A 24,995-nucleotide genomic window follows, 5' to 3' on the forward strand; every position below is an offset into this window, starting at 1 on the left:
CACCCAATTCATGTTTTGTGCCACCATGTCTCAAAAATACTCTTCCAGATGAAGCCTTTTGGCAGCTTGGTGCTGGCGCTCAGATGCACGGTTTGCTGGCATCGGCCATACGTGCGTGGAAAGCCCAACATCCAGACGGCGCCACGAGCTTCCTGACCTATTTGTTGTCGCGCTGCGCTTGAGCAAAGACCGAAACTACTTTCGCCGCTTCCGGGACCTATGAATCACAAATGCATCGTGTATCAAATGTGATACATGAAATATTCGTTTTTTAATTCAAGAATTTAATACATTTTTTTTTTATATTTACAATTACGTTTTATAGTAGCAAACAGTACAAAATAATTTCATATAAACGGAGTTCGCAGTGCATTGAGGTGCAGCGCCCACTAGAGGACTGATGAGGGGGTATACACCTTTTTAATACTTATCACCCCAGGAAAATTTCAAAGTAACTGATATGTGCATGCATCTGCGAAGCCTGATGTTCCCCCAAAAGAGAGATAGTGCACATTCTCAAAACGACTTCCCCAAAACAAGATCGCAGCACGCAGGAGGCGATAATTGGAAAAACCCTTGGAAAGGCCCGCCGAGAAGATGGCGCCGTCCCCGACTCCCTTCCCTCTCTCCACCAGCATGTGGGAGATCAACTCGGACGAGCGGAGGTACTCGGTGCCGCCGTCCACGCTGTCCGAGCCGGCCACGGCGGCGGCCAAGGGCTACAAGACGAGCGAGGACCTGCACGCCTGGAGCATCTACCGGCAGAACCTCAACTCGGACTTCACGGACTCGGCGCTGGGCACGTCCGAGAAGTCGCAGCCGCCCTTCGGCAACTTCCAGCTCAGGGAGTCCACCGTCCACACCATCCTCAACCACCCCAAGTACGGCCCCAAGGAGCGCAGCTCGGAGCTCGGTGCAAACGTGCACACCTACCTCAGGTCAGTCTCCGACGTCACGCCGCTGCTGTCGCCACTGCGCATGCGCAAACGCCTCACGCAAATCGGGTTTCTGTGCAAGAAGCAGACGGTCTTGCGCCAAACCGTCTGCGCGCCTATACGGCGCGCAGATGGCGTGCTAGGCGCCATCTTTGAGGGCGCTGTTTAGACCGCATGCTGAAAACGAGCCCAAATTAATAAACTGCTAACACCGCAGTCTTGATGGTGCGAAATGCACGTTGCAAAAGAACTGTGGAAGCTGGCCCTCAGCACGTGCTGAGCATTCGCGCACACAGCTATGGCCGCCAGTGAATACTCTCCATGGCGTGTCACGGACTCCGTGACGCCGCACGTCCTCACCTCTGCTCCCAGGTTCGGTCTCCCTCGGGTCCTCCCGCCCCACCCGAGCTCGTGCCTGGGCGCTAGCGAGCGGAGCCACGCCACGCACCCGAACCCGACCCACCCGAGGGAGAACTCGAGCGGCTACGACTCGAGCGACGACGACCACGCGCTGAACGGCCAGCGTCGGGCGCGCAGCGACCCAGACTTTCGGAGCCACAACCTGGTCACAACCGAGCCCTCAGGTGGGGTCGGAAACAGGGACGTCATTCTGACGTTATAACAAATACTTTACGTCATTTATCTTTAGAGTTTCGAATGAATGGAGTCATCAACATGCATCACTTACATTGGTTGTATGGGGAGCATGGTATTTCCCTTTCATTCTCTCTACTTGTTTAATATACTCAGTTTCATTTTAAGGCCCACCGACCGACGCTATGGTCTGGCGAAGACAATCAAGCAGCCCTAAAATCGTATACATTTAGACGCTCGTTTTCTTCGCGGGTTCGCTATCACGGCTAAACCGATCACGCATAAAAAGTAAACCGCAGGATCGCGGACCATTCACTGTGCATGACTGCTTTAGTGGGCGTTTACAGACGCACAAAGGGGCATGAGCACGGTGACGATGCAATTTTGGCGCCGCTTGATTTTCTCCGCCTGATGGTCGGTTGTGATTGGACTTAAAGTGAAACGGAGCACAGAAATTTTTAAATGCCGCGGCCAATAATGTTTATTTGTTTTCTTCAATTCAATTAACCCAAGTTGCAGGTGAAACAGCCTCTGTACACGTCTCCAGCGTTCATCACCCGGCCAAAGAAATGCTTATTCCCTGGGCGTTGCACCTATGCGCGGCATTTCATTTTCCGCGGAAGAGAGAGAGAGAAAGAAAGAGCTCGTGCGCATGTTCAAAACGTGTTGCACAGCCCAATAGATAGCAGGCGGTCGGAAGGCGAATACTCGAATGGTCTATAGACTATGATTTACTCGTTCGGCTCCTCTTGACCCCAGGCGTGGCGTCGGCCATCGCGGCGTACGAGCAGCACCGCAAGCAGAACAGGCTCAAGGCCAGCAGCGAAGCGGACCTGGTGGCCGGCGAGAGGCGGTGGGACATCCCGAGGCCTAACACGGCCTCCACCACCACGGCCGCACTGCATAAAGTAAGTTTATTTCAGAGCTCAGATGGATGGGTTTGGCCGTTGACTTGGGCTATAGACAAACAAACTAGCTCGATAGATGGATGGATCGTAGTGTCTAAAGCAGGGGTCTCCAAACACCAGTCCGCGGGCCAGATCCGGACCCGCGGAGACGTTTTGGCCGGCCCGGGGATGGCTGTGGTTTTTACATTGACACCCGACCCGTGGCCCGCTGCTGCCAGCGCGAAAAATAAACTCTCGTAAAAAAATCGGCGCCACGACACACGCCAAAAGCGCGTACGAAGATATCAGAAAGAATGAGAAAGCTGTAGTTTTGAGCAAACATTCAAATTTTCTAGTAGTGGTTTTGAATAATACGCTACTCGATATCCGTTTCGAGATGAACTCTGATATTCGTATTTTTCAAAGTGTTAACTGCGGCGGGTTAGTCCCGTTAGCGAGCTTCTTACCGAGCACCGCTGCAGTGCGGAGAAGCAACGCCGGCGGAGCTCGCTTCCACGGGTGTTGCTTCGCCGCAGTGCTCCGGTGCTTGGTAAGAAGCGCGCTCAACGGAGCTAACCCGCCGCGAGCAAAGCTTCGAAAAGTACAAATATTCCAATAACGTTCTTAACAGGAAAACCAACTTTCAAAACGGGATAGTGCACGCGCGCACGTAGTGTGTGTAGAAAGAAACGGAAAATTTGTGAATGTTAAAATCTACACTGCAGTGAAATTCCCAAAATTAAACTGTGGCTATTATGCAAGAGTTGATGTTAGCTTGAGATGTCCGACAACCTACGTTCATCATTCATTATTTTATTTCTTTTTTATTTTCTCAAATTCTACATTCATATAAAGAATATTTGCACATAGCAAGAAGATTTACCAATCTCTTCGATTAGGTAAAGCTAGGCATCTCTATGGGTTTAGTTTTATGTCAAATGCACCGTTTATTTGCCATTTTCATGTAGGCAATCGACTTTCTGAGGTCACAGTCAGTCCATAGATATAGCTAGGTTAAAATTAACTTACCTTAAATGTGGTCAAGCGGAAGCTTCGGAACAACCTTTACGTGTTCAGATGGGCTTTCCTTTAGGCATGCTGCAGTAGTGAAAAACTTGGAGAAACTCTTCGATATTGGATTCGAAAATATTCGGCCCAAACCACTATTTGTTTCGAATTCGCTTCGAAACTAAAACCCACTATTCTCACATGCCTAGAAAACTGCATCAAACGTCGGTTCTCTATCTATATTATTTATTGTACATTGCAATCACCAAAATTGCTATTCGTAGTTCCCTGCTTCATATCTGCGTAACCATGAAAACAGTCCTTTGCCTTCTCGTGTATATCGTGCATGATCTAATCTGATCTATCATTTTCATTAGTCTACTGCTCTGTGTAAATGTGACAAAATTCATATGCGCTTTGATTTATGTTTGGCGAGTTCTTGGGGTCGCAATTATAATGTCACAAATATTAAAATATTGCACGTACGTTTTTTTTGTTTTTTTTCACCTCACATTTCTTTTTGGGCTTTTGCTGTAGTTTACATTTCCGTATATAAATGCTTATTAAGGATTATTTATTTAGTATTTCCACGTTTGTATTATCTTATCTAATTTCTTGCTTTTGAGACTGCAACATGTCCACAATCCGGCTCCTTAGCCAAAGAGTTTGGGGACCCCTGTTCTAAACGATTCTGATCAGGCGGTAGTTTGCACCATCTAGCCTAGAACCATCTGCAGCATTTTCCTCTAAATTTAGTTATAAATTCCGTCAACAAACAATGATCGTAGACATGTCGAATACGCCTTGTTGAGAAACATTTTGTTTTTACAAGTGAGCGTCAGAGTTCGGCGAGTTAACCGTCTCGTGAACAAGCACGCTGTTGAAGATCTTTCCGACGGCAAAAACTGTGCTTTTGTTCCGTCGGCAAAGTGGTGGTCGCTTGTTTGTCTGGTGTAAACTAGGCCATAACAAAATTTGTCGATGGATCGCGGCATGACATCCTTAGTGTCTTTCGGGTCTTCGGTGCAGGACTTTCGAGTTTTTTCAATTATGGAGTCATCTGGTTTTGCGCAAAAATGGCTACGAACAAACATCAACAAACGCGGCTTCTGATGCTTCGGAGCCCATGAATTTATCCCGCCTTGTGTCAGCTTATTTCAAAGACGACTCGGCGTCGATGTCTGCAGGGTCCCCCGAGCCGTGCCGAGTCCAGGATGGCGGGCGATCGTCGGAGCGTGGCGGGTTCCCACATGTCGCAGGGGTCCAGGGCTACGTCCAACAAGCACGTGATCGCCAGGAGCTCGCTCTTCCCCAGGGACTCGCTCTACTCCAGTCTTCCCGGCGGAGAGGCCGACATATCTCTGGTCAAGCACCCGCATTTACAGGTGCGTGTGGAAGTATTCCGTAGTGTATGTATAGAAAAATGATTTTCTATTTATTTTCTTTTTTTTACAGATACTAGTATGGTTTTGCATACCGTTGTTGTGATACCATAACCCTTACCGCAGCTTCGAGGTGCCTACTGTGCATGCGTATTTGGGGCGTCGGAGTTGCAGTAATGAAACGCATGAGCAGTAAGGGGCCTAGAGGCTGTGGAACGTTCTGCAGTCCGAATCATGTGGCCAGTATGCATTGCGGATTGCATCGCCGAAGGTCTTGCAACAACGATTGCGTCCTGTGCAGGTGCGAGACTTGACGTTCGAGCTGGATCGGTCCAGTGTCGGACAGCGGCTTTGCGGGGGTCCACGTACCAAGCTACTCCTCTTGGAGGGTCTTTCCTTCGAAGTCAGGGGCGGAGAAATCCTCGCCATCGTCGCGACATCCGGTAAGAAAACGTCTTATCACCGAGCAGAGCAAAGAAAACTTCATAGAGAGCTTTCTTCAAACAAAGAAAAAGTATCGCGTTCCTAATCTATTCGCACCGCAGGAAGGTAAAAACTGCAAACGAAGGCGGCACTTATGGTAGGTGGAAGGACAAAAGTTTCCACCCACCGCTACACCTAACAAAAAAAAAAGTGCTTTGATAAGATTTTTTAAAGAAGAATGGGGCTGTTTAATATCAGCATAATCATCGTCATCATCATTTATTAAACCTTGAAGGCCCTTACGGGCATTACACAAAAGGGGGCGGTGGGGGGTGGGGGGGGGGGGGTGGGGGGGGCTACAGGCTGGAGAACGTTATGTGTACATTCCTACACATATTTATAAGTCCCAGCGTGAACGTCGTCTTCTTTTGGACATCGGAAAGGAAGCTCATACGTTTCATGTTTTTCACCCAGATCATACCTGCCCACGTTTTGGCGAAAGCAGAAGCGGATAGCTTTGTCCCGTTCACCGTTCACAGGAACGTGCAGCAGCATCCTTTCCTCCTATTTTCTGCAAAGGCGCAATCCCCCATAGCTCTCTCTTTTGGTGCAAGTCAGGTTATAAGTTCGTAAGCTCTGCGCACCTTCACCCCCAGATCAACCCACGTTCAAACGGGCTTTTAGCCTCCTGCAACGCCCGTCGGCCAAAACGTGGCGGCTGGACGGCGCGCATGGATGAATGGATGCTAACGGCTCTACCCTTTATAACGGGTGGTAGGTTGCGCCACCTAGCCTAGAAATTAAGAACCAAAGGATATGATTTCTTTCCTTCGACAACTTGCTTGCTCTCTGCAATTTCGTAACTATCACCAGGCGGTGTAAGATAGCACCAGGATGACCTATGAAGGATCGGGCAAAAAAACTAAAAACATCACTCCTCCCGACCTCTTCCTCCCGACCGCCGCCACTAATCTTTATGACGATGGTCGCCGATGTCCTTTCGGTCATCGTCGAAGAAGAAAAGGCCTGCGCGTGACGTCATCGTTAGTGACTCTAAACGCTGAAGCTCGGCGAGAGACGCTGCAAAGCGGCAGATGCGGCTGTCTTGGCGACGCCGCGAGCTAGCGTCGTGCTCGTCGTGAGACACTGCAAGACACGCTGGTGGCGATGCTGACGGAAGCTAGGCGGTGCTTCGTGGGTCCACTAGCGATGAGAGTGAAAGACCCAGGTTTTGTCTTCTAAGTGATATAGTCTCGGTACGCTTGCAGAGCAAGAGGGCACGGCTCTCCTGGACATCCTGGCCAACCGGCACGCCAAGTGGGGTAGCCGGCTGAGGGGGGACCTCCTGTTCAACGGGCTGTTCATGCCGCCGGCGAGGCTGGAGCACTGCGTCGCCTACGTGGCGCGAAACTGGAGACTGTGGCCCGACATGAGCGTGCGGCAGTGGATGCTCTTCACTTCCCTGCTCCAGGAGCCCGGAGGTCCCGGGAGAGACACCAAGGCTAGGGTGAGTAATCTCCGCCGACGTTACAATATGCTGCTGGACTGAAAGAGACACCAAGGCTAGGGTGAGGAATCTCTACCGACGTAACGTTATGCTGGTCATTCAGATAACCTGGAAAAGATAACAAGACTAGGGTGAGCAATCTGTGCCGAGGTTATGCTAGTCATCATAATGCATGGTGAGTCACCTTTGAATTAGTCAACATTGTTGTGCAGATCAACGCGCTGTTGGAGGATCTTGGCTTGGGACAGCTCAAACACACTCGGATCCGGGACCTTACTGAGTCGGAGGCGAGGCGACTGAGCGTTGGCTCACAACTCCTTCTTGACACAGGTTTGTAACTCCTGGACGTTCTGGTTCTCTGGCTTCGTCAAGCAGTAATGCGGGGGCAAAATTAGGCACTTTATTTTGTCATTCCATTACTTGTCTCACCCCAATTATGCTTTCACGGGGGGGAAGGGGGGGAGGAGTTGTTTTCTTTTTTGTCCAGGGGGACTATCTTATTCTATGGTATGTTGAATGTGAACTTCGAACGTTTTGTTTATTTTCATTCCTTGAGTCCGGAAGGTTCTTGGGGAGAGAAGGCAGTTTAGTGCATGATTCATGGAGTACGAATTTCAGGCTTTATGGCTTATATATCAAACATCCTGTTCGCTTCTGAGGTTGAAAGGGCCGGTCCCAAAATATGTTAGCAAAGTCTTCAGTTCATCAAATAAACATTGAAGTAGTTCGTGAACAGAGCGGCTATGTCCATGATTGTCAAGTTATTTCGCAAATTCGGGTCGTTGATTTTAGGCACCTTGATCCAGAATTTTCCTAGTGCCTTTCATATGGCTGAAACAAGCTCACACGTCACCACAAAAACGATTCTCTAGATTTTCAATGCTCGCGATGAAACACAATGCTATAAAAACGTTTACTGCAAGACCATTTTGGGTATGAACGTAGCACAGGGATGAAAGTTAAATTATCCTTTTCAAGCGAACCTCCAAAAAAGCTTGCAGAAAAAGTAAAAAAAAAAAAAAAATACTGCCTAAACGACATGCTGTAAGCCGAACTCAGTTATATATTGAAATCGACGGGAAACTGAAATGTTTTTTTATATTCAGAATTCGGTCTTTTTGGACTCTGCGAAGAGTCTTGTTTTTTGATGCATACAACACGTCATGCAGCGTATAGTATAAGCTGAACATGAGGAAAAATCGCGCGCAAAGACACAATAACAAAAGAGGAAGGAACAGAGAACACACACAGGCGCGTAGTCACTCACAACTCTGATATAAAAAGCGAAGAAAGAAAAGTTAAAGGAAGGCCCATGACAGAGGACACCGGCACCAGGCGGAATATATTTCAGTCGCAACCAAATGACCGCAAAGAAAGCAACTTATTTTTCAATCAAAGTCACCGACGGTCGACTAACGCAGCGATCGGCCAAACCCATGGTATAAATGCCTCAAGCACCTCCTGTGTTTGTTTTTCTTTGAACCGCCCAATAATTGAGGTATATTCTAAAGGCGGTGAACACGTACAGCTCTTACAATTTACCAAACGGTGGCCTCGAATAATTGATGCCGAAGAAAGATTATGCTCTCGTAGCCGGTCATACAGACACCGTCCAGCTTGTCTGACATAGCATCGCCCACCGTGTACACAACGTCCGACGAAACGTTTTCACCATCTTCAAAAAAAAAAAAAAATATTGGGCGGTTCAATGAAAATAAAAAACTCGAGGTGCTCGAGGCATGTACCATCTTGGGTTTGGCCGATTGCTAAGTTAGTTGGCCGTCGGTGGGTTTGATTGAAAAATAACTAGTTTTTTTTTTTTTTTTTTTTTGCGGTCATTTGGTTGCGATAAAGCCCCTCTATCCTGGGAAAAGTGGCGTCATTCATTGTTGTGGAAATGCTCGAGACACGTGCCGCGCGCCACTTCTGAGAAGAACATGGCGTCTGAAATCTAGCTCAGCGCTGCACTGTGCCGCCGTGATCTCCCCAAGGGCTGCACGTTGCACGTGCCTCGTGCATCGACGCACCTTGCGCTACTTTCGAAACATGAAGGGGCTTTAGGCTGCGACTGAACTGTATTCCCCCTGGTGCCGGTGTCCCCTGTCATGAACCTTGCTTCATTTTTCTTCTTGTTCTGTGTACCTTCCTTTTTCGTCCTTGTCTCTCTGCACTCGATTTCTTTTTATCACGTTCAACGTTTAACAACTCGCCCAGCTCACCACCTTACTATAGCGTAAGCTAATTGAATAGCCGCTGTATTTCTCGTTGAATTTTTGGTGCAAAGTACATACAGTAACGTCGCATTTGTGTTCAATACAATACCCGACGCTCTAGCGCGCACATTTGAGCGGGCCCGGAGGCGATGTTCTTTCTATGTATATTTTTTGCGCTGCAAGAATCCGGTAGAGAGGAGTCGCAGATAGGCGGTGTGCGTAGCTCGCTGCTGGCACAAAGGTGCAGAACTTATCTTTGTAAACGCCGCAAAGACAAATAAAACTAGAGCAAAGTTTCCGTTGCAACTAAACTGTCAGTAGTGCGAAGAGGACGTGACACAATTAGGACGGACAAAGAACCGCCGTTGTTTCTCGCTTCTTTTTAATTGAAAGGTTGCAAATCAAGTCATTACCGATTCAGGGTAGCAACGTTGGCGGTATAATTGATCGCTCGTCAAAACCCCCTCAGAATAAGATGTAAAAAATGCGCCGTTCTATAGTGTTCGCACCGACTGCACGTCGCGCTATATCCGCCTGAACAACTTCTTTACAATCTTGTTCGAGTGTCGAAAAAGTATGCGTACGACAAGGGTATCGACTTAACGCGCGCAAATTGCGTCAACAGTCGCAACAGCTTGGTAACGGCGCTCGGCTCTCGCCGTTTCTACTATAGCTGCTGCCTCCGTTTAAAACGGCGCAGTTTGCGGGCGCTCTTCGTCTGCCAAAGCCTCGATGGCAGCAATATATACTATCTCTGGTTGCGAAAAAAAATTCGGACTCGAAGGGTCGACACTACGGCGGCACGAGGTCTCCTTTCCGCCATGCTTGTTGACCGCGTCCCAAAACGTGGTCCCTCGATTTCCGCCTCGTGACGTCATAACTGACGCAGCGCTCGCGTCCAATCCGTGCCCGGCCACGTTTGCCTCTTCAGATGACGTCAGGAATTCAGCCGTCCGGCCTTGTTGTAGGTGTTTGTAGAGTCAACACCACATGGAAGACGAGGCCTAGCGCCGTTCCCTACGCAAACGTCTTCAGATGTGGATCCCCACGCATTGCCGCCTATGCGGAGCGCACGTACGTCTGCTTCTTGCATAGAAGGTCGCATTGATGTCGGAACGCCGAGCTCCTATTGGCTGATGTTGAAAAAAATAGTGGGCAGACCTCGAGGCATTTATAGCGTTGAGGTCTACCCACTATCCTTTCAATGAAAGCCAATCGGAGCTCGGCGTCGGTCTGACGTCACCACAATTTTTCCGCAAGAAGCAGACGACTTGCTCTCCTAGCTTGCGTCAGCGTCGCCGACAACGCACCCACTTTCAGAACGCTTGGACGACCGTTTCGTGTTCACATCAGATCTTCACGGAGACAAACGATGCTGCCGGTTTTTTGAAGTGATATGCTCGCTGCGGGAAACTGTGAAGTCCGAACTCCGTTCTCCTGCACAGGGAGCTTTACAGTATATATCGCTCCGGTATAACTCCGATAACGATACCAGATGCTCCGCCGACACCTTTGTGCATGCGTCATATCGTTATCGGGTGTCCTTATCGGGGTTATCGAAGCGGTCTACTAAAACTCCCTGGTAGGGAGCTTTTAGTAGATCCTTCCGATACCTTCGATAACGGACGGTGATACGACGCATGCGCAAAGTTGTTGGCGGAGTATATCGGGTATCGTTACCAGAGTTATATCGGAACGGTCCTCTAAAGCTAGGGAGTTTTAGGGAACCATTTTCGCACATACGATACGGACGATGGACCGTCCGGAACGAAGTGCGCATGCGTGAGTCTTCTGCGGTTGCGCATGCGCAGTGCGTACCGGAGGGCCCATCCTATTTACCGTATCAGATGTGCAAATACGGTTCCCTAAAAGTCCCTAATAGTCTCCGACAACAGGACGGTTTACCAAAATTGGTGGATTAAAAACATTGGGCAAGTTACAGTTTCGTGATTCTAATCCAGTAATGGACAGTACGAAATGCCCGTTTTCAACCTGGCAGAAAAATCAGTCGTTTTGAAAATCCGAAGCCGTAAAAAATAACGGTTACTTTTTCCAGTAACGGCCAATTACTTTTCTTCTCAAGTAATAAAGTAATGTATTGGAATACTTCTTAGCCAGGAGTAATTGTTTTGTAATCAATTACTTCTTTTTCGTGTAATGTGTACGAGACTGCCTCTAACAAAAAGAGGCTCGTGGCACGAACCGAAAGCAAATACGAAACCAAACCGAACTGACCTATAAGGACCGAACAATAACGAACAACTACGCGAACTTTTTCATACGCTCTCCTCTGCGAGCGCTCATTTTTCTCTCGCTTTTCGCGATGTCAACAACACGTGCGACGCGACGTAGTTGAACCCGTCGCTTTCGGAGACGCGTAAATAGCTTGGTTTTATCTTGCTTTCTCTTTCAATTTTTCCTAAATACCCGCTGCTTTATATTTTTAGCCCTTTTCACCCAAATGCTCTGAAAAAAAAAAGTTTTGTTAAATTTACAGCCGCGCTGCAGATTTCTTCATTCAAATGTGCTAAATCGCGTTGAAAACGTTCAATGACAGGTCCTTATATCCGATATTTCGCTATTTTCCGGTTCGTTATAAGTGGGAATTACTTATTTTCTCGCGCTGATGCGCTACTGCGCCACATTAAGTGTTTGGCGTTTTATGAATTGAACAAAATGCACGGTTGTTGACCTGGGCTGAACTGTTAATTTGTTTCGGCGTGCAGATGTCGTCCTTCTGGACCAGCCGGTGTCCGGCATGGACATCCTGGACAGCTTCTTCCTCATCGACTACCTGCGACAGTGGGCCGCCAGAGGGCGCATTGTCATCATGACCATCCACCCGCCCACCTACGAGATCTTCACGATGATGTCCAGAGGTTTGTATTCAATAAAAAAAAAGCAATATATATTCTAAAAAAAATAACAGCCAATCATAGCAAACAGGCTGAAACGACATGCGCACTGTCCCTGGGCTCATAGATCTTTTCCACAAATAATCCTACTCTGTTTTTTTTTTTTTTTTTTTTTTTTTGCTGGAATTTTTTTTTTTTTTTTGTGTTTGCCCTGATTGGTTGTATCTGCGCACTGCAGGAAAGTCAACTCAAATACTTTTTTTTTCGAGTGTACTGCGCGAAATTCGGGCGTTGGATGAACTTGCTGTTTTGGACGTTGCAGTTGCCATCATCTCGACGGGTAGGATGGTCTACCACGGCAAGAGGCGGGACCTGCTCCCTTACTTCTCGTACATCGATTTTCCCTGCCCGGCGTACAAGAACCCGTCCGATTACTACTGTGAGTTGAAGCGATAAAGCGGGAATATATGTGGCTTTATTTTTTATGCATTTCATTTGCCCCGAACTCAGAGAGATAATAAGATTGTTCGTTTGTTTTTTACATTGGACAGCCAGTGCTCAAAATCAACACTGCACGTTCATACTACGAAGAACAGGAATCATATTTTTGTGCAAAAGCAAAACCTCCCCCCCCCCCCTCCCCCCTTCCCGGAACCGAATGATCCCGCTCGCTACATAGAGTAAAATGATATATTTTGATCAGGGATAATCCGCTTAGTCGGTTTTGTCGGAGATTGAACACGAGGGCGTTGTAAACTTCAAAATTAGCGGGAAAAAATAATAGATACCTGCAGCCAATCGTCGTTTCGGGACCCCACGACGTCGAACAAGGGTCGTCATGTCCTCGTGTTGTCATGACGATGCGTCTGCTGGTATAGTTGTAGATGAGATTTCACGCGCTAAGTCCTGTCACGACTGCCTGAATATTCATGACAGCCGCGATTTAGTTTGCCTCATTATATAGATCGAAAATAACCTTCGAAAGACCAACATTGCTTGTATAAAAACTGGCGGTTAAATCGGGTGTTTTTGTGCGCGGAGAAGGTTCGCGACACCCTATTTCAAGCAACCCGGTCTTTAGCTGGCCGCGTACGTGGGCGTGTCGGTGTGTAATTAAAACCAATAAAACAGCGGAAAAAATATACAAGGAGAAATAAAAGACACGTAGAAAACACAGCGCTTCTAAACAGTGTCTTCCACTTTTCACGGTATCCTTTTTTAGCGCAGTTTTATTTATTCTAATCGAGCCACCCTCGTTGCTTTCATGGCCCGGGACGGCTTTCTACGAGTAAGTAGGGTTGTGCGAATATTCGACATCTCGAATAGTAGTTTCGAATAATAAACTATTCGATATTCGCTTCGAGAAGAACTGCACTATTCGCGTTTTTCGAAGTGTTGATTGCGGTGGATTAGCCCCGTTGAGGGCGCTTCTTTCTGAGCTACGGCGCACAGCAAAGAAGCAGTACCCGGAGAAGCGAGCTCCGCGGGTGTTGCTTTTCTGCCTTACATCGGTGCTCGGTAAGAAGCGCACTCAACGGGATAACCCGCCGCGATAAACATTTGGAGAAGTATGAATATCACAATTGCGCGCTTGGAAGAAAAGCATGCATTCAAAGCGGGATGGTGCACGCGTGCCGGCTGTATTTGGGAATAAATTAAAAATTTGTGAATGTGTATATCGACATTGTAGTAAAAGTTCCAAAATTAAACTGACTTATGCTAGAGTTGTTGTTAGGGTTATGCTAGGCAAAGATGCCCTTGCAACCTGTGTTCAACATGCGCGATTATTCCTTTTTTAACTCGAGATTAAAGAAGGAATATTTTATATAGCAATATTTGTAATTTCACTGAATTGGGTATAGTTGGCCATCCCTATAGGACTCATTTTATGTCAAATTCGTCGTTTACTTGCCATCCCAAGACATCAAACCTTATGAAGACACAGTTCAAAAATATAATCTTAGCTTACAAATGAACAAGTAAAACAACCTTCACAAGTTTAGCTGGGTTTTCGTCTAAGCATTAGGCAATGGTAGTGAAAGGCGTGAAAAAAACTATTCGATATTCGAATCGAAAATATGCGGCCAAAACCAGTATTCGCTTCGAATTCGCAACGAACTCAAAATCCACTATTCGCACAAGACTGCTTATAAGCCGCGGTGCCACTGCTGAGGCGTTGTGGAAAAGACGTGGTGTTCTCTGCATCGCGCGCCTCAAGCACGTTTACTTCATACATATGTGTGCTTCGAAGCTGTTGACATACAGTTTCTGTATTATGACCAATGTGGCCAGACCGTCCTACGAGAAATATGGATGGATGAATGCAAATGGCTATACCCGTTGTGACGAGCGGTAGCTTGCGCCACCTAGCCTACCCTAAGAAGAAACACGCCTCAAAAAGTGTCTGCAAAATGTCTAGTACGGTGTACGAGCAATGCAACCGCGGCTTTAACGGTTCGTTGCCCACGCGGAGTCATTGAGCGGCGGTCCGTTCTTGTCCTGGCCAGTGGACCTGGTGACGCTGGATAACCTGTCACCCGAGGCGATGCTGGAGTCGAGCCAAAGGGTCGAGAACCTGGTGGAAGTGTTCCGACGACGCCAGGGCGCCCTCTCGGACCCGGGCCCTCCGGGCACCGCACCCGCCGACGTCTTCAGGGCAGGATTCTTTGGCCAGATGCTGGCGCTTTGGATGTGAGAACAACACCTTCCTCTCCCCCCACCTGTAGAAGGCAACCTGGAGGAAGATGTAGGCCTCTGTCTTTAGGCGCGGTCTGAACCAGATCGGGCTGCGGGTCCCCGTGGCCGCAAAGTTCTTACGTGCCGTGTGACGTCACTGGTGACGTCACTGGTGACGTTCTGCGGCTTCCGCCGCCCGCATTTGGAGTTGAATATATTTCAGCTTTCGGGGAACACGGAATGGCCCGGCTCTCTTCTCCTTTCGCGTCCGGGCCCCACGCGGCTAGCTCAGCTAGCTACCGTGGAACTGCGCTTACCGCAACGGTTAGCAGAAGTCGCAAAGACTGTGGTTTCCGGGATCCGCAACCCGCGGTCCGGTTTACGAGTTGAACCGGCCTTTACACCTCGAATATTGTTCTTAGTGAATGCACGCGTCTATGCTAAGCGCAAGTTCGTCTGCTTCTTTTGCGGGGGCTGTGGTGACGTCAGAAAACTGAGCTTTTACTGGCTCTGATGGAAGGATGGTGGGTTGACCTCGAAGCAAGCTGCCTTGAGGTCTACCATTATCCTTCAGTCAGAGCCAATCGGAGCTCGGCGTTCTTGCGTCACCACAGCCCATGCAAAAGAAGCAGACGAACTTGCGCTCCGTAGAGCTTGCGTCCGCGTCGCCACAGCCGCGTCCCTCACGCGTTGGTAGGCGTCTCATTACGAACGCAACTATGCCAAGAGACCGGCGTTCGCCGCTTTGCCGCCTACTCTCGTCAAATTTTAGATTGTCTGCTGCTTGGAGCGCGTCGAGGAATTATAAATGATGATGTAGCGCTATTCTATCCGAAACAGGAAAAAACAGGATTGTTATATGATTTTTTTTTTTCAATGAACGTACCAGAACTTTAAAAAAAATAATAATAAACGTTCGCAAATTTTCATATAACCGCGCGCTCGTTGGCAAGCCGTGCAAGCGCGTGTGCGTGGTCTAGTCCGTAGCGTCACGTGTCACGTGACGTCATACGTGGCTGTGACGTCATACGTGGCTGTGACGTCATGACCCTATCGACCCGCTAAATTTTGCGGGAAAATTTCGCACTAAATTTGGGGGGGGGGGGGGGATTTTTTGCTAAATTTGGTGGACACATTTTCCGCTAAATTTGGCGAGAAAATATTCTCGCCAAATTTAGTGGGTAAATCCCATAATGCAACGCGCGTAGCGACGTGTGACACACGTGGCTGCGCGCGTTGCCTTATGGGATATTTCGGTCCCACCGACTCCGACGCCGGATTTTCTTCGACACGAGCTCGCACAGGCTATAGTGTTAAAATATATAAGTCTCATAGAAGTCACCATCCTATATGTTCTTGTATGTATAATAAACACATTGCAATTTTTTATTATTATTATTATTATTGTTGTTGTTGCAGTTTAGGTAACGTATTCACTCAGAATCTATCACAGCTGCCATAAACACGCGACAGCCTCTTTCTCACTTTTTTTTTTTCACAAAGTTGAAGGGAGTTTTTTTAGACTTCTAGTGTATGGGAAATATGCTCGTGTGCGGCTACCTGCTTGGACGATCATATTCAATGTCCGAAACTAACTTTAATCAACAAAATGCTTAAAATATGATGTAGTCTTTCCACGCAGTTTACACAGTAACTCCCATGTGCACCGTTTTTCGCGAATAGTAACAATTCACACTCATAACGAAGCACAGTTTACGACAATAAAATGGTGTCTTCCAGTTCATTGTCTTATTATATACACCGTCGTACACTCCCTAAAACTTGCACCGTCGCTTCAGTGCTTTCGCTACCCCTAAACTGCAGGAACAGTCGTAGCATAGCCCGCTGCAGTTGATCTATAGACCCTCAATGTATCGGTCACACTTTGAACGACTGCACAACACTGTACTGTAGCCCAATATGTCTATAGACTCTCTTCAAAAATGTGCTCCATCTTGTGGCTGTTGTGTTATTTATCCGAGTCGGTCATTGTTTGGGCTCGCGCATTCTGAGCATGTATTGGACACAAGGGTTGTGTCTGCGTTCAGCGAGCACTCGCATCCAATCATGCATCATGAGATGGCAAGCAGCAATGTTGCTTGATGGCGATTTATAAAAGGTCAATGGCTGACTGTCTGTCGGCGTCTGGACGCCACCTGTCCTTGCCTTCCAGTCGCGCCCTCATCTACACTCTGCCATACAACGTGATGCACTTCTTCCGGCGTCTCTTCCTGGCGGCCTTCATCTCCGTCCTGCTGGGCGCCATCTTCTGGAACGTGCGGGCGGGCATCGAGCAGGAGCACGTCTTGGACAGGCTGGGCTTCCACTACGCCCTGCTGGGACTCTGCCTCTGGCCCCTGCTGCTCGGAGACATCACGGACGGTGTGATGCCTCTGTTCTCGGGGACGTCATGCGCGCTATGAACGTTTACTCCCTTAATGGTGTAAAAAAGGCTTTTTACACCCTTTCAGCTGCCTTGTTTCGAGTGATAGGCCCCTTTATACAGATTCAGTGTTACCAGTCAAACTCCAGGAGAAAACCGTCACGAGGAACTGACGTGAGGAAACATCATGAAAACCCGTCACGAAAAAACCGTCACGTACAATTTCTTCGCTGAATTTATTGTCATAGTGATGTCAACTTAGCGGGGAAATTGACGTCACGTGACCACGATGTGTGACCTCGAGTCGTGACGTCATTTTTCGCCTTAAATCGAGTGGGGAATTCATGTCACGTGACCTTTTCATGTGACCAAGCCGTATGACGTCACTTTCCCCGCTCACTTTAGCGAAGAACGTTATGTCACGGGGCGTTAAGTTCATCGCTAAGTTTAGCGGGAAATTGACATGATGCGTCATGTTGTCTCAAGTCACTCGACGTCAATTACTGCGAGATGATAGTTTGCGCTTGACACGCTCTGGTGCTCTTTTGTCAGCATGGACAAGCAATTCTTTTATCGTAAAATAGGGTGCACATGAAAACCCTTCATTTTCGAAGGATGCAAAAAAGGGTGTTGAAAAGGATGTTACAGTAAGTTGAGACGAACACACCTTTTTAAAGGGTGTTCCCCGTTTAAAAATACTTTTAGCGGATATTATTTGTTATGTCGACTGAAAAAAAAAAAACATACTTTTCATTACAGTCTGGAAGGAGAAGCCATTTGTGGTGAGAGACATCAATGAGCAGCTCTACACGGGCCTGGCCTACGTGGTCTCCAAGGTAATACTTCCGCAATATAACGCGATATAGACTCAGTGTTTTATTTTTACATTCATGTGCGAACGCCACACTGGCAGCCGCTCTTAGCTTCACATTTCTTAATAACTATTCGTGTAGCGAACTCTGTCAGGGACAAACGCGTCCCTGGGGTACTTTGATCTGAGGTTTGCCGTTGGTAATCCTGCTGTGCAGTGTCCATGGTAAAAATTACATTTATAGGATGAAAGATTAAAGAATGAGGAATTAGTGTGCCTTGAAATGTGTCTGGAGTCTCCGCTCTCAATAGACGGTTTAAACACCTTATTATGGCCGTTAACTTGGAGTCTCTAATGTACGTCAGTGGTGATTATAGTCGGTTATGGGTTAAATTTCTGCACCAGCAGCTCGCGCTCATTGCTTTTCACAAAGCTTGGGCTGCACGTAAGACGAAGTGTTATCAAAGGCAGAAAGATCTCGCGGGAGACAGAACATTTAGATACCAGAAACGTTAACGTAGAACATTTTCCCCTTGTTCTTTTTGAAGATCTATGAAGCGAAGCTCCTCCACGCACTTCTTACAATTGCAACATTATTTACTTTTGTTTTCTTACTCCCGCAGCTCACGTACAGCTTACCGACGGCGGCGGCCATCTTCGCCGCTTACGTCTTCCCGGCGTTCTCCATGACGGGCCTGCCGCGACAAGAAGAGACCCGCAACTTCGGTCCTTACATGGGCTACACGATCCTCTACCTACTCACGGCGCGCGCCGTGGCCCTCACGTCCGCGTGGACCTTCCCGACGCGGCACCGCGCGGCCGTCTTCACCGGCCTCATCCTGCTTATCTTCAGCATGAGCGGCGGCTACGCCGTCCACCTCATGGACCTGTCCGTGGTCACCGCCTGGCTCCAGTGGGTGTCTCCGATGCGATGGACCCTCGAGCAGCTAACCCTCGTCGAGTTCGCGGGAGGCCCAGTTCCTCTCTACGACTGCTCGCGGAGTCCCATTGTACTCCAGGAGAACGGCATCCAGGTTCGGACCCTCTGCGGCCTGGTGACGGACAACCACGCCCTGGCGCTTTTTGGGCTCAACCAGCAGTGGCCGGCGGCGCAACCCGTGCTTGTGGTGCTCGCCGTTCATGCCGTGTTCGTTCTTGCCGGTGTCATCTTCGTGGCACTCAAGTTCAAGGGTCCGGAGGCGATTGTCGACAAGACACGCTGAAGAGGTTCCCGTGACCTGCTTGTCGAGGATAACCGCCGTTGGCTTTGCTTGACTGACACTCGTAGGGCTGCTCTGGACCTTAAGCGCTCTCAAAAGTCAAACCACACTCACTACCAGCTTCAGAACGCCGTTCAAATGATGTCAATCCGTTATGCTGTGCGCATTGTGATGTCCAAATAACGACAGATCTAAGGGCGTGCAGTCCACATAATCGCGCATCGTAAGTAGCATACGTGACTAAAAACATGGCAGAATAAGTGAATATTTTCATCATCATCACTTCTTTTAATCCATCCACGGCGGAAGCGAACCATACACCCGGATATAGACCAGCGTCCTCACTCCCGAACAGCACAAGAAAAACATCGCCTTGATGGTGTGTAACTTGCTCACTTGATCGACTGCTTTCGGGGTCCATCCAGTTCGGTTGCTACCGCCAACAGATTCTCAAGTTTCAAAACTGGATGACAATTGGATAGCTTAGCGGTTGTCGCTGCCTGGTTTGGCACCGAGCTTATAAACTCTTTGGCGCCATCTGCAAGGGTCTGATGACACTTGATCGCATCATCCATGTCCACTGAGATTGCCAGCGCCCGCAGGGTGCACTCAACGAAGTGTGTGTAGATGAGTACAACTTGCTACTACTTCCCGCAATTGTGACCATATATACGTTTTTCCACTCTTATCAATCCAAAAGGCACGCAGTGCAGATCTATAATGTTGCAGAATTACTTAGAAGCCAAAAAAAAATCCTAGTTCGCTTGTCTTTTTCGTTTAATTTACTCAGTTTCGGGTGTCCGTCAGGTACCTCATATTGAGTTCCCTGAAAACTTAAGGGGTGGGAGAAACGCCGCGCGCGGTTTATTGCTGTCGTCGAACTTGCAAGGCTCAAGGTAAGGCAAGCATCTCCACGGAGCCACAACACAGAGCAAACCATCATCGACGATATTCAACAATGACCTTGAACTGTTGTTTCAGTTGGTGTGACCTGATGGTCAGTAACATGTGTGATCATCTTCGAAATATATCGTCGGAGAAAAGAACACCCCTTTGAATTATCAGACATCAACTACATGCTGAACTTTGTAGGAAATTCTGGTACCAGTTTTTATTTTTATTTCTCTCTAACAAAGAAAAAATACCTAAATTTAACCACTTGTGTCATTCACGTATTTCGGAATGTTGATATGTCCCACGTTCGATTCCCCATAACAAAAGTTCCCGAGAATTCCTTGTCTGTCGGAAGATTCAAGGTTACTTCTCTTGGTTGATGTTCTCTATACTGCCAGAAAGTGTGATCTTTCTTCTTGTCGTCCATGTGCAATCGCAGCTAATGAAAGACTAAAGCACTCAAGCGATTCATCTGGTAACAAACTACAAGCTAATGTTTACTTGTCACTAAGAATACTCTTTTGTGTCTCGGACTTCGTGTCCTCAGAGGACCCAGAATCTTCGTTGATTCTGCATGTGGGGAAATGATGTCCCAGAGAGCGGTCTCGAAGCTCTCTTGAGAAGGCATGCTTCCTAGACAAAAACAAAAAGACGAAAGCTTAAAAAAAAAAAAAAGGTTGTTTCGGTCAATGTGAATGTCTCCTGTTTTGTTACCCGGCACGGATTGAGTCTACTGCACGTGAGACCTGCCTGTGCCATACAACTGTCTGCGGCGGAATCGTACAATTTTCTTGGTGTACTAGTACCCTGATATTTTCCGTAGGGGTGTATATATCTAGAACTGAAATTACTTTTGTGGTGTAACGTGTGACGTAACAAGACTGTTTCTGTAAATAAACATGTTTTATTTTTTGCCTAAACATGTTTCTCACTCCTCGTGATGTACCGAAAGTCTACGTACGTATACAATGAGAGCAAGGCTTATCAACTGGAAAATGAACAAGTAGAAAGGCTAAAGAAACGAAGGAGGCGTAAAATTGCTAGCGTCATTCACTGCCCATTTAGTACACTAGACTGTTGTGCAACCACGTTCATGACTTTTGGGATACTTTTTTTTATTACTGCGCAGTGAAATGTTTTAGTAGTAGCACATCAAAGCTCAGGTCGGCAAAAAGAAAAAGAGTAGAATTCTCTTACTCGGGTTAAGTATGGACTTCTCTACTGACTGCGTCTAGTAAGTGACTTGTTCAAAAGGGTCGAATATGAGTGAAGAAGCCCTGATAATGTTGATCCGTGGGATAGTTGGCAATTCATGCTTGGATGGAACAGCGCAGATATACAGTCAGACTCACAGGCCTGTGAGTGTGACTGTGTATCCGTGCTGTTTCATCCAAGAGGAAGCCCTAGCTAGGTCTGTGTGGCCGCCATTTTGAAGGCACGTAAAATGCCGTATGAACACTCGGTCATGCATGGTGAAGAGATAAATACTGAAAAATATCCGATGAACGGCAACTAATACCGCAAATCATGGACGCGGCAACTTCACGTTTTACGTACGAACTTCTATGAAAAGGGAACCGGTACTGCAGATCGCGGACGGGAGGAGTTTCGCGTTTCACGGTGCGATAAGCGCGAATTCTCAAGTCAAGGGATCCGATATCGCGCTTGCAGATCGCGAACACGGCAAACACGGCTTCCATTGTGCGATAAACACACGGGAACCTGCTGTGAACTTGCATGTCGCACGCACCGGTACCCGAGATCGCGCGATGGACATTGGACATCCCGCCGGGATGTCCGATTGGAGTTTATTGAGGGTGAGCAATGTTTCGGAATTTCCAGCCTGTGTAGCCAGAAAAACGGGATGGGCGATCTCTCGGGGGTGGGCGTTCATAAGGGAAGTTACGTATCAGCGTCTTCGATATACACTGTGAGATCTGTAAGCCGTTCCTGCCGCTCTTATCCTGTGTGGCTGAAGCGCACAGTCTGCTAGCCGGGCTCTACCTGACTGCTCTACGATGTCGCAGGTGACAATTTGTTCAATGTCTGAAGGGCAATGGACAACACTCATTAATTCGTCGATGGCGAAGTTGTCGAATCTCGTCCTAGATCAATTTGCAGAAAGGGAAACCAGTCAAAAAGGGTAAAAAAAAAAAATCCTATAGGTCGCGTGCGCTACCCCGCTCTCCCTGAAGAGAGAGAGCAAGGGCAGCGGCTGTTGCTCGCCTTTCCTCGCTCGCTCGCCATCGTATCCTTCGTCGCCTCCGTCGTCTGCTACAACGGTTCTTTATCTACCGTTCCCGCCATTCCTTTCGGCACCGCGGACAGCGCTGCACGTTTTGCAATAGGTCTATTTGTCGAATGAGAAAAATGAAGGTATTCTTACACGAACAGGTCGCAGTCGTTTTAGTATACGATGACTGAGCAATGGGCGAGCTGAGGATCATATTCAAACTGATTCAGCCAGCCCGTGCCACGCGTGTTTATGGATGATGATATTGGTGATGAATGCATGAATGAGCATGCTTATTTTTTATGTAACATCTTTCGCCCCCCTTGTAGAGGATGACATTTTGGAGTCAGTGGGGTGTCATTAAGCGTGGATGGGTGGATGGGTGATACGGCTTGAGTCGGCTGACGTGAACCAGGGCTGGACAGTATCGCGATACAAATATATCGCGATAGAATTTTAGAGATACTTTCGAGTATCTTATCTCTCTATCAAGATACATTTGAAAAATGTATTTGTATCTCAGTTGTGGAATACCTTCACAGTGTATCGCTTGTATCTCGATACTCTGCCAGACTTAGTTATCTCGTTATATGTGTTGACGTTTTTACGATGAATTTAAAAGATAAAACATCCGCTCGGTGCAAGGTGCTTCAAAATTTATGACATGAACCCGCCCAATAATACATCACAGTCGTCCACGTTAAAATAAAAAAAGAAAGAACTGTGCTTTGAAGAAGGTTACTTTCATGAATAACAGAATAAGCTCCCGCCAAAGCCCTCCACTCTTACCAATTTAGCAGGGCGAGGCTGTAAAGGAGTTAAGTGGAGAAAAGGCACGGCTCTGTTTTCCAATGTCCTCATACTATGGGTGACTGAGATGCTTATGAGACGACAATATGAGGTGCGCCTTCTCGGCAAAGAAAGGGTTCGTTTTGTGAAGGCGCCTTGTGTCAAGCATGGCACGCAGTGTGGTTCACCGTGGGTGACATGTCTTTTTTTTTTTCTATTATTGTTTTTTGCGCCATTTTTGATAAATTAAAAGTTGGATATAGGGGTAAGTGCACAAAAAGACACAAAAAGAGGAGCGCAAGCCTAAATTAACAATTTGCATTCGCCACGCCCTCTTCACGTAGTAACGTTCGGGAACATATATCTTTCTAGAAGTATTTATATCTGGATTCCGGAATACTTTTTCGCTGTTTTTGCAGAAGTATCTCAGGGATATCCCTTTGCATAAAAGACAAATGTATCTCAGTATCTGTTTTTTGGCCCTTAAAATACATGTATCTCAGTTTTTGTATTCTCGAATACTTTTTGGACTATCTCTGCCCAGCCCTGACGTGAACTGTTTGGCAGCCACGGTGACGGTGGTGCACAGGACTGGCGAGTGGCCCTATTATGTAATTCACTGGGGATGTTTGGGATATCTCCTGATACGGTCCGTGGTGTTTGCACAGAAGCTCTTCGGAGAGGCCCACTTCGCATTGGCGAATCCAAAGCCGCGCTAATAGCGCGTTCACACTGGAATCGGATCCGCGTTCGCGAAGCGGATCCGCGCGTTCTCAACCGCAAAGCGGCTAGGATCGAGCGGTTGGAGCGCTTTTTTGCCAACCGCTTCGGGACCGATTTCTCCCAACCGCTTTCACGAACCGCAAAGCGGCAACCAATCACAACGCGACGCTGACGTGACGTCAGTGACTTTCGAAACAAGATGGCACCTGTCGCTGGTGAGGCGTCCAAGGCGCTGTAGTCCTAGCGCTGTAGTCTTAGCTTTCGACAAATCAACTGAGAAACTTGATGTTCACGTCCGTCACTTGAATCCGCCGCGAAAAGAATTGACTCGTAATTTTAACGGGCTTTGCACCGGTGATTTAGTTCGGGTAAGAGTTTGTTTATTATTCCGGGTGCCAGAGCCCAAACTCGCTGCCTCGTTAATCTCTGCCTGTAGGTCGGAACCCGGCCCTTATCGACCGAAATGTCAGCTTTTTTACCCGCTAAGATAGTCGCATGGACTATTGAAAGTTCTAGAATAGCGTGATCGCAGGCTACCGTACGACACCTTGCGGTGCACCTTTAAAGCATAATTTTCTGCGCGCGCCAGGAGCTTTAATAGCGAGAAAACGCGCGCGGCGCGCCGATCGCGTTGAAAACGGGTTCCGCAAGACTCGATCTTCGGCGAGCAAAAGCGTCCCTCGTCCGCTCGATTGCCTCGAGAATCCTCGAGATCTTGCGGGAAATCATGCGTTCGCTCGAATGCTTCAAGAGTGGGCGAGGCCTCCTGTGCTGTCACGTGACATTCGCGGAGGCAGAACTCTATCTGGTGTGGTCTTCAGGATGCGGGACGCGTCTTCCCGCGATCGGCGTGCCACGCGCGTTTTCTCGCTAGTGTGGGCGGCCCTTTACCGTGCTCACGGTAGCCTTTGGTAACGCTGCGCTAAAACTGCCTATAAACGTCATCGGCGTGTTTAGGGGTTTTATTTATTGCGTCGCGAACGGCTGGCAGTGAAGTTTCGTTTGACCTTTGAGAGATAGGGCAAATACAAAATAAAAAAAAGGAAAACGTAGCCCCCCCCCCCTTTCCCCCCCCTTCCCCCCCCCCCCCCCCCCCCCCCCCCGGCGAGGGAGTCGCCAATTTACCTCTGGTCAACCTTGTTGGGGTTCTTTCCAAAACCCAGACCCGCTGAGAGACAGGGTTGAGACTTTGGGCCGAAGCCACGCGGGACGGAATCCCAATTTTCCTCTGTTCTTTCTGTCTCCAGTTGTGCTAGTTGCTTCACCAATATGAGTTTTCCCTAGTCTCCCTCTCCGCGAATGCTCTAACCTCCTTTTTGTTATCTCAACTTTTTTTATAATCCACCCTTCCATATTCTCCACAGAAGCCCAGGGCACGTCTGTTCCCCCTCAGGGAGGGCAGGTTTAAGCCTCTCCCTCTTCAAAACTAGGTGTTCTATAGTTTCGCTCTCCACTCTACATA

The 24,995-nt window shown here is 47.9% G+C and overlaps 1 protein-coding gene across 1 annotated transcript; it reads left to right on the forward strand.

Moving 5' to 3' along the window:
- Nucleotides 1-636: 636 nt before the first annotated feature.
- LOC8051134 (ATP-binding cassette sub-family G member 8) lies at nucleotides 637-19,451 on the forward strand. The gene is made up of 13 exons (XM_029985518.4): nucleotides 637-938; nucleotides 1,308-1,519; nucleotides 2,289-2,437; nucleotides 4,612-4,809; nucleotides 5,108-5,249; nucleotides 6,498-6,736; nucleotides 6,949-7,066; nucleotides 11,676-11,828; nucleotides 12,127-12,243; nucleotides 14,312-14,495; nucleotides 16,654-16,862; nucleotides 17,623-17,699; nucleotides 18,298-19,451. Exons 1-13 carry the CDS (start codon nucleotides 637-639, stop codon nucleotides 18,895-18,897), a joined length of 2,700 nt encoding a protein of 899 aa, XP_029841378.2. The 3' UTR covers nucleotides 18,898-19,451.
- The last annotated feature ends 5,544 nt before the right edge of the window (nucleotides 19,452-24,995 follow it).

This window comes from Ixodes scapularis, unplaced genomic scaffold (genome assembly GCF_016920785.2).
Source record: "Ixodes scapularis isolate PalLabHiFi unplaced genomic scaffold, ASM1692078v2 PGA_scaffold12__126_contigs__length_90152505, whole genome shotgun sequence".
NCBI lineage: Eukaryota > Metazoa > Arthropoda > Arachnida > Ixodida > Ixodidae > Ixodes > Ixodes scapularis.

Excerpts from the sequence above, each read along its gene's own strand:
- LOC8051134 (XM_029985518.4), top strand. The coding sequence starts at position 637 with ATGTGGGAGATCAACTCGGACGAGCGGAGGTACTCGGTGCCGCCGTCC. Across the intron at positions 4,810-5,107 it reads TCAAGCACCCGCATTTACAG|GTGCGAGACTTGACGTTCGA; the intron begins GTGCGTGTGGAA and ends CGTCCTGTGCAG. Across the intron at positions 17,700-18,297 it reads TGGCCTACGTGGTCTCCAAG|CTCACGTACAGCTTACCGAC; the intron begins GTAATACTTCCG and ends TTACTCCCGCAG.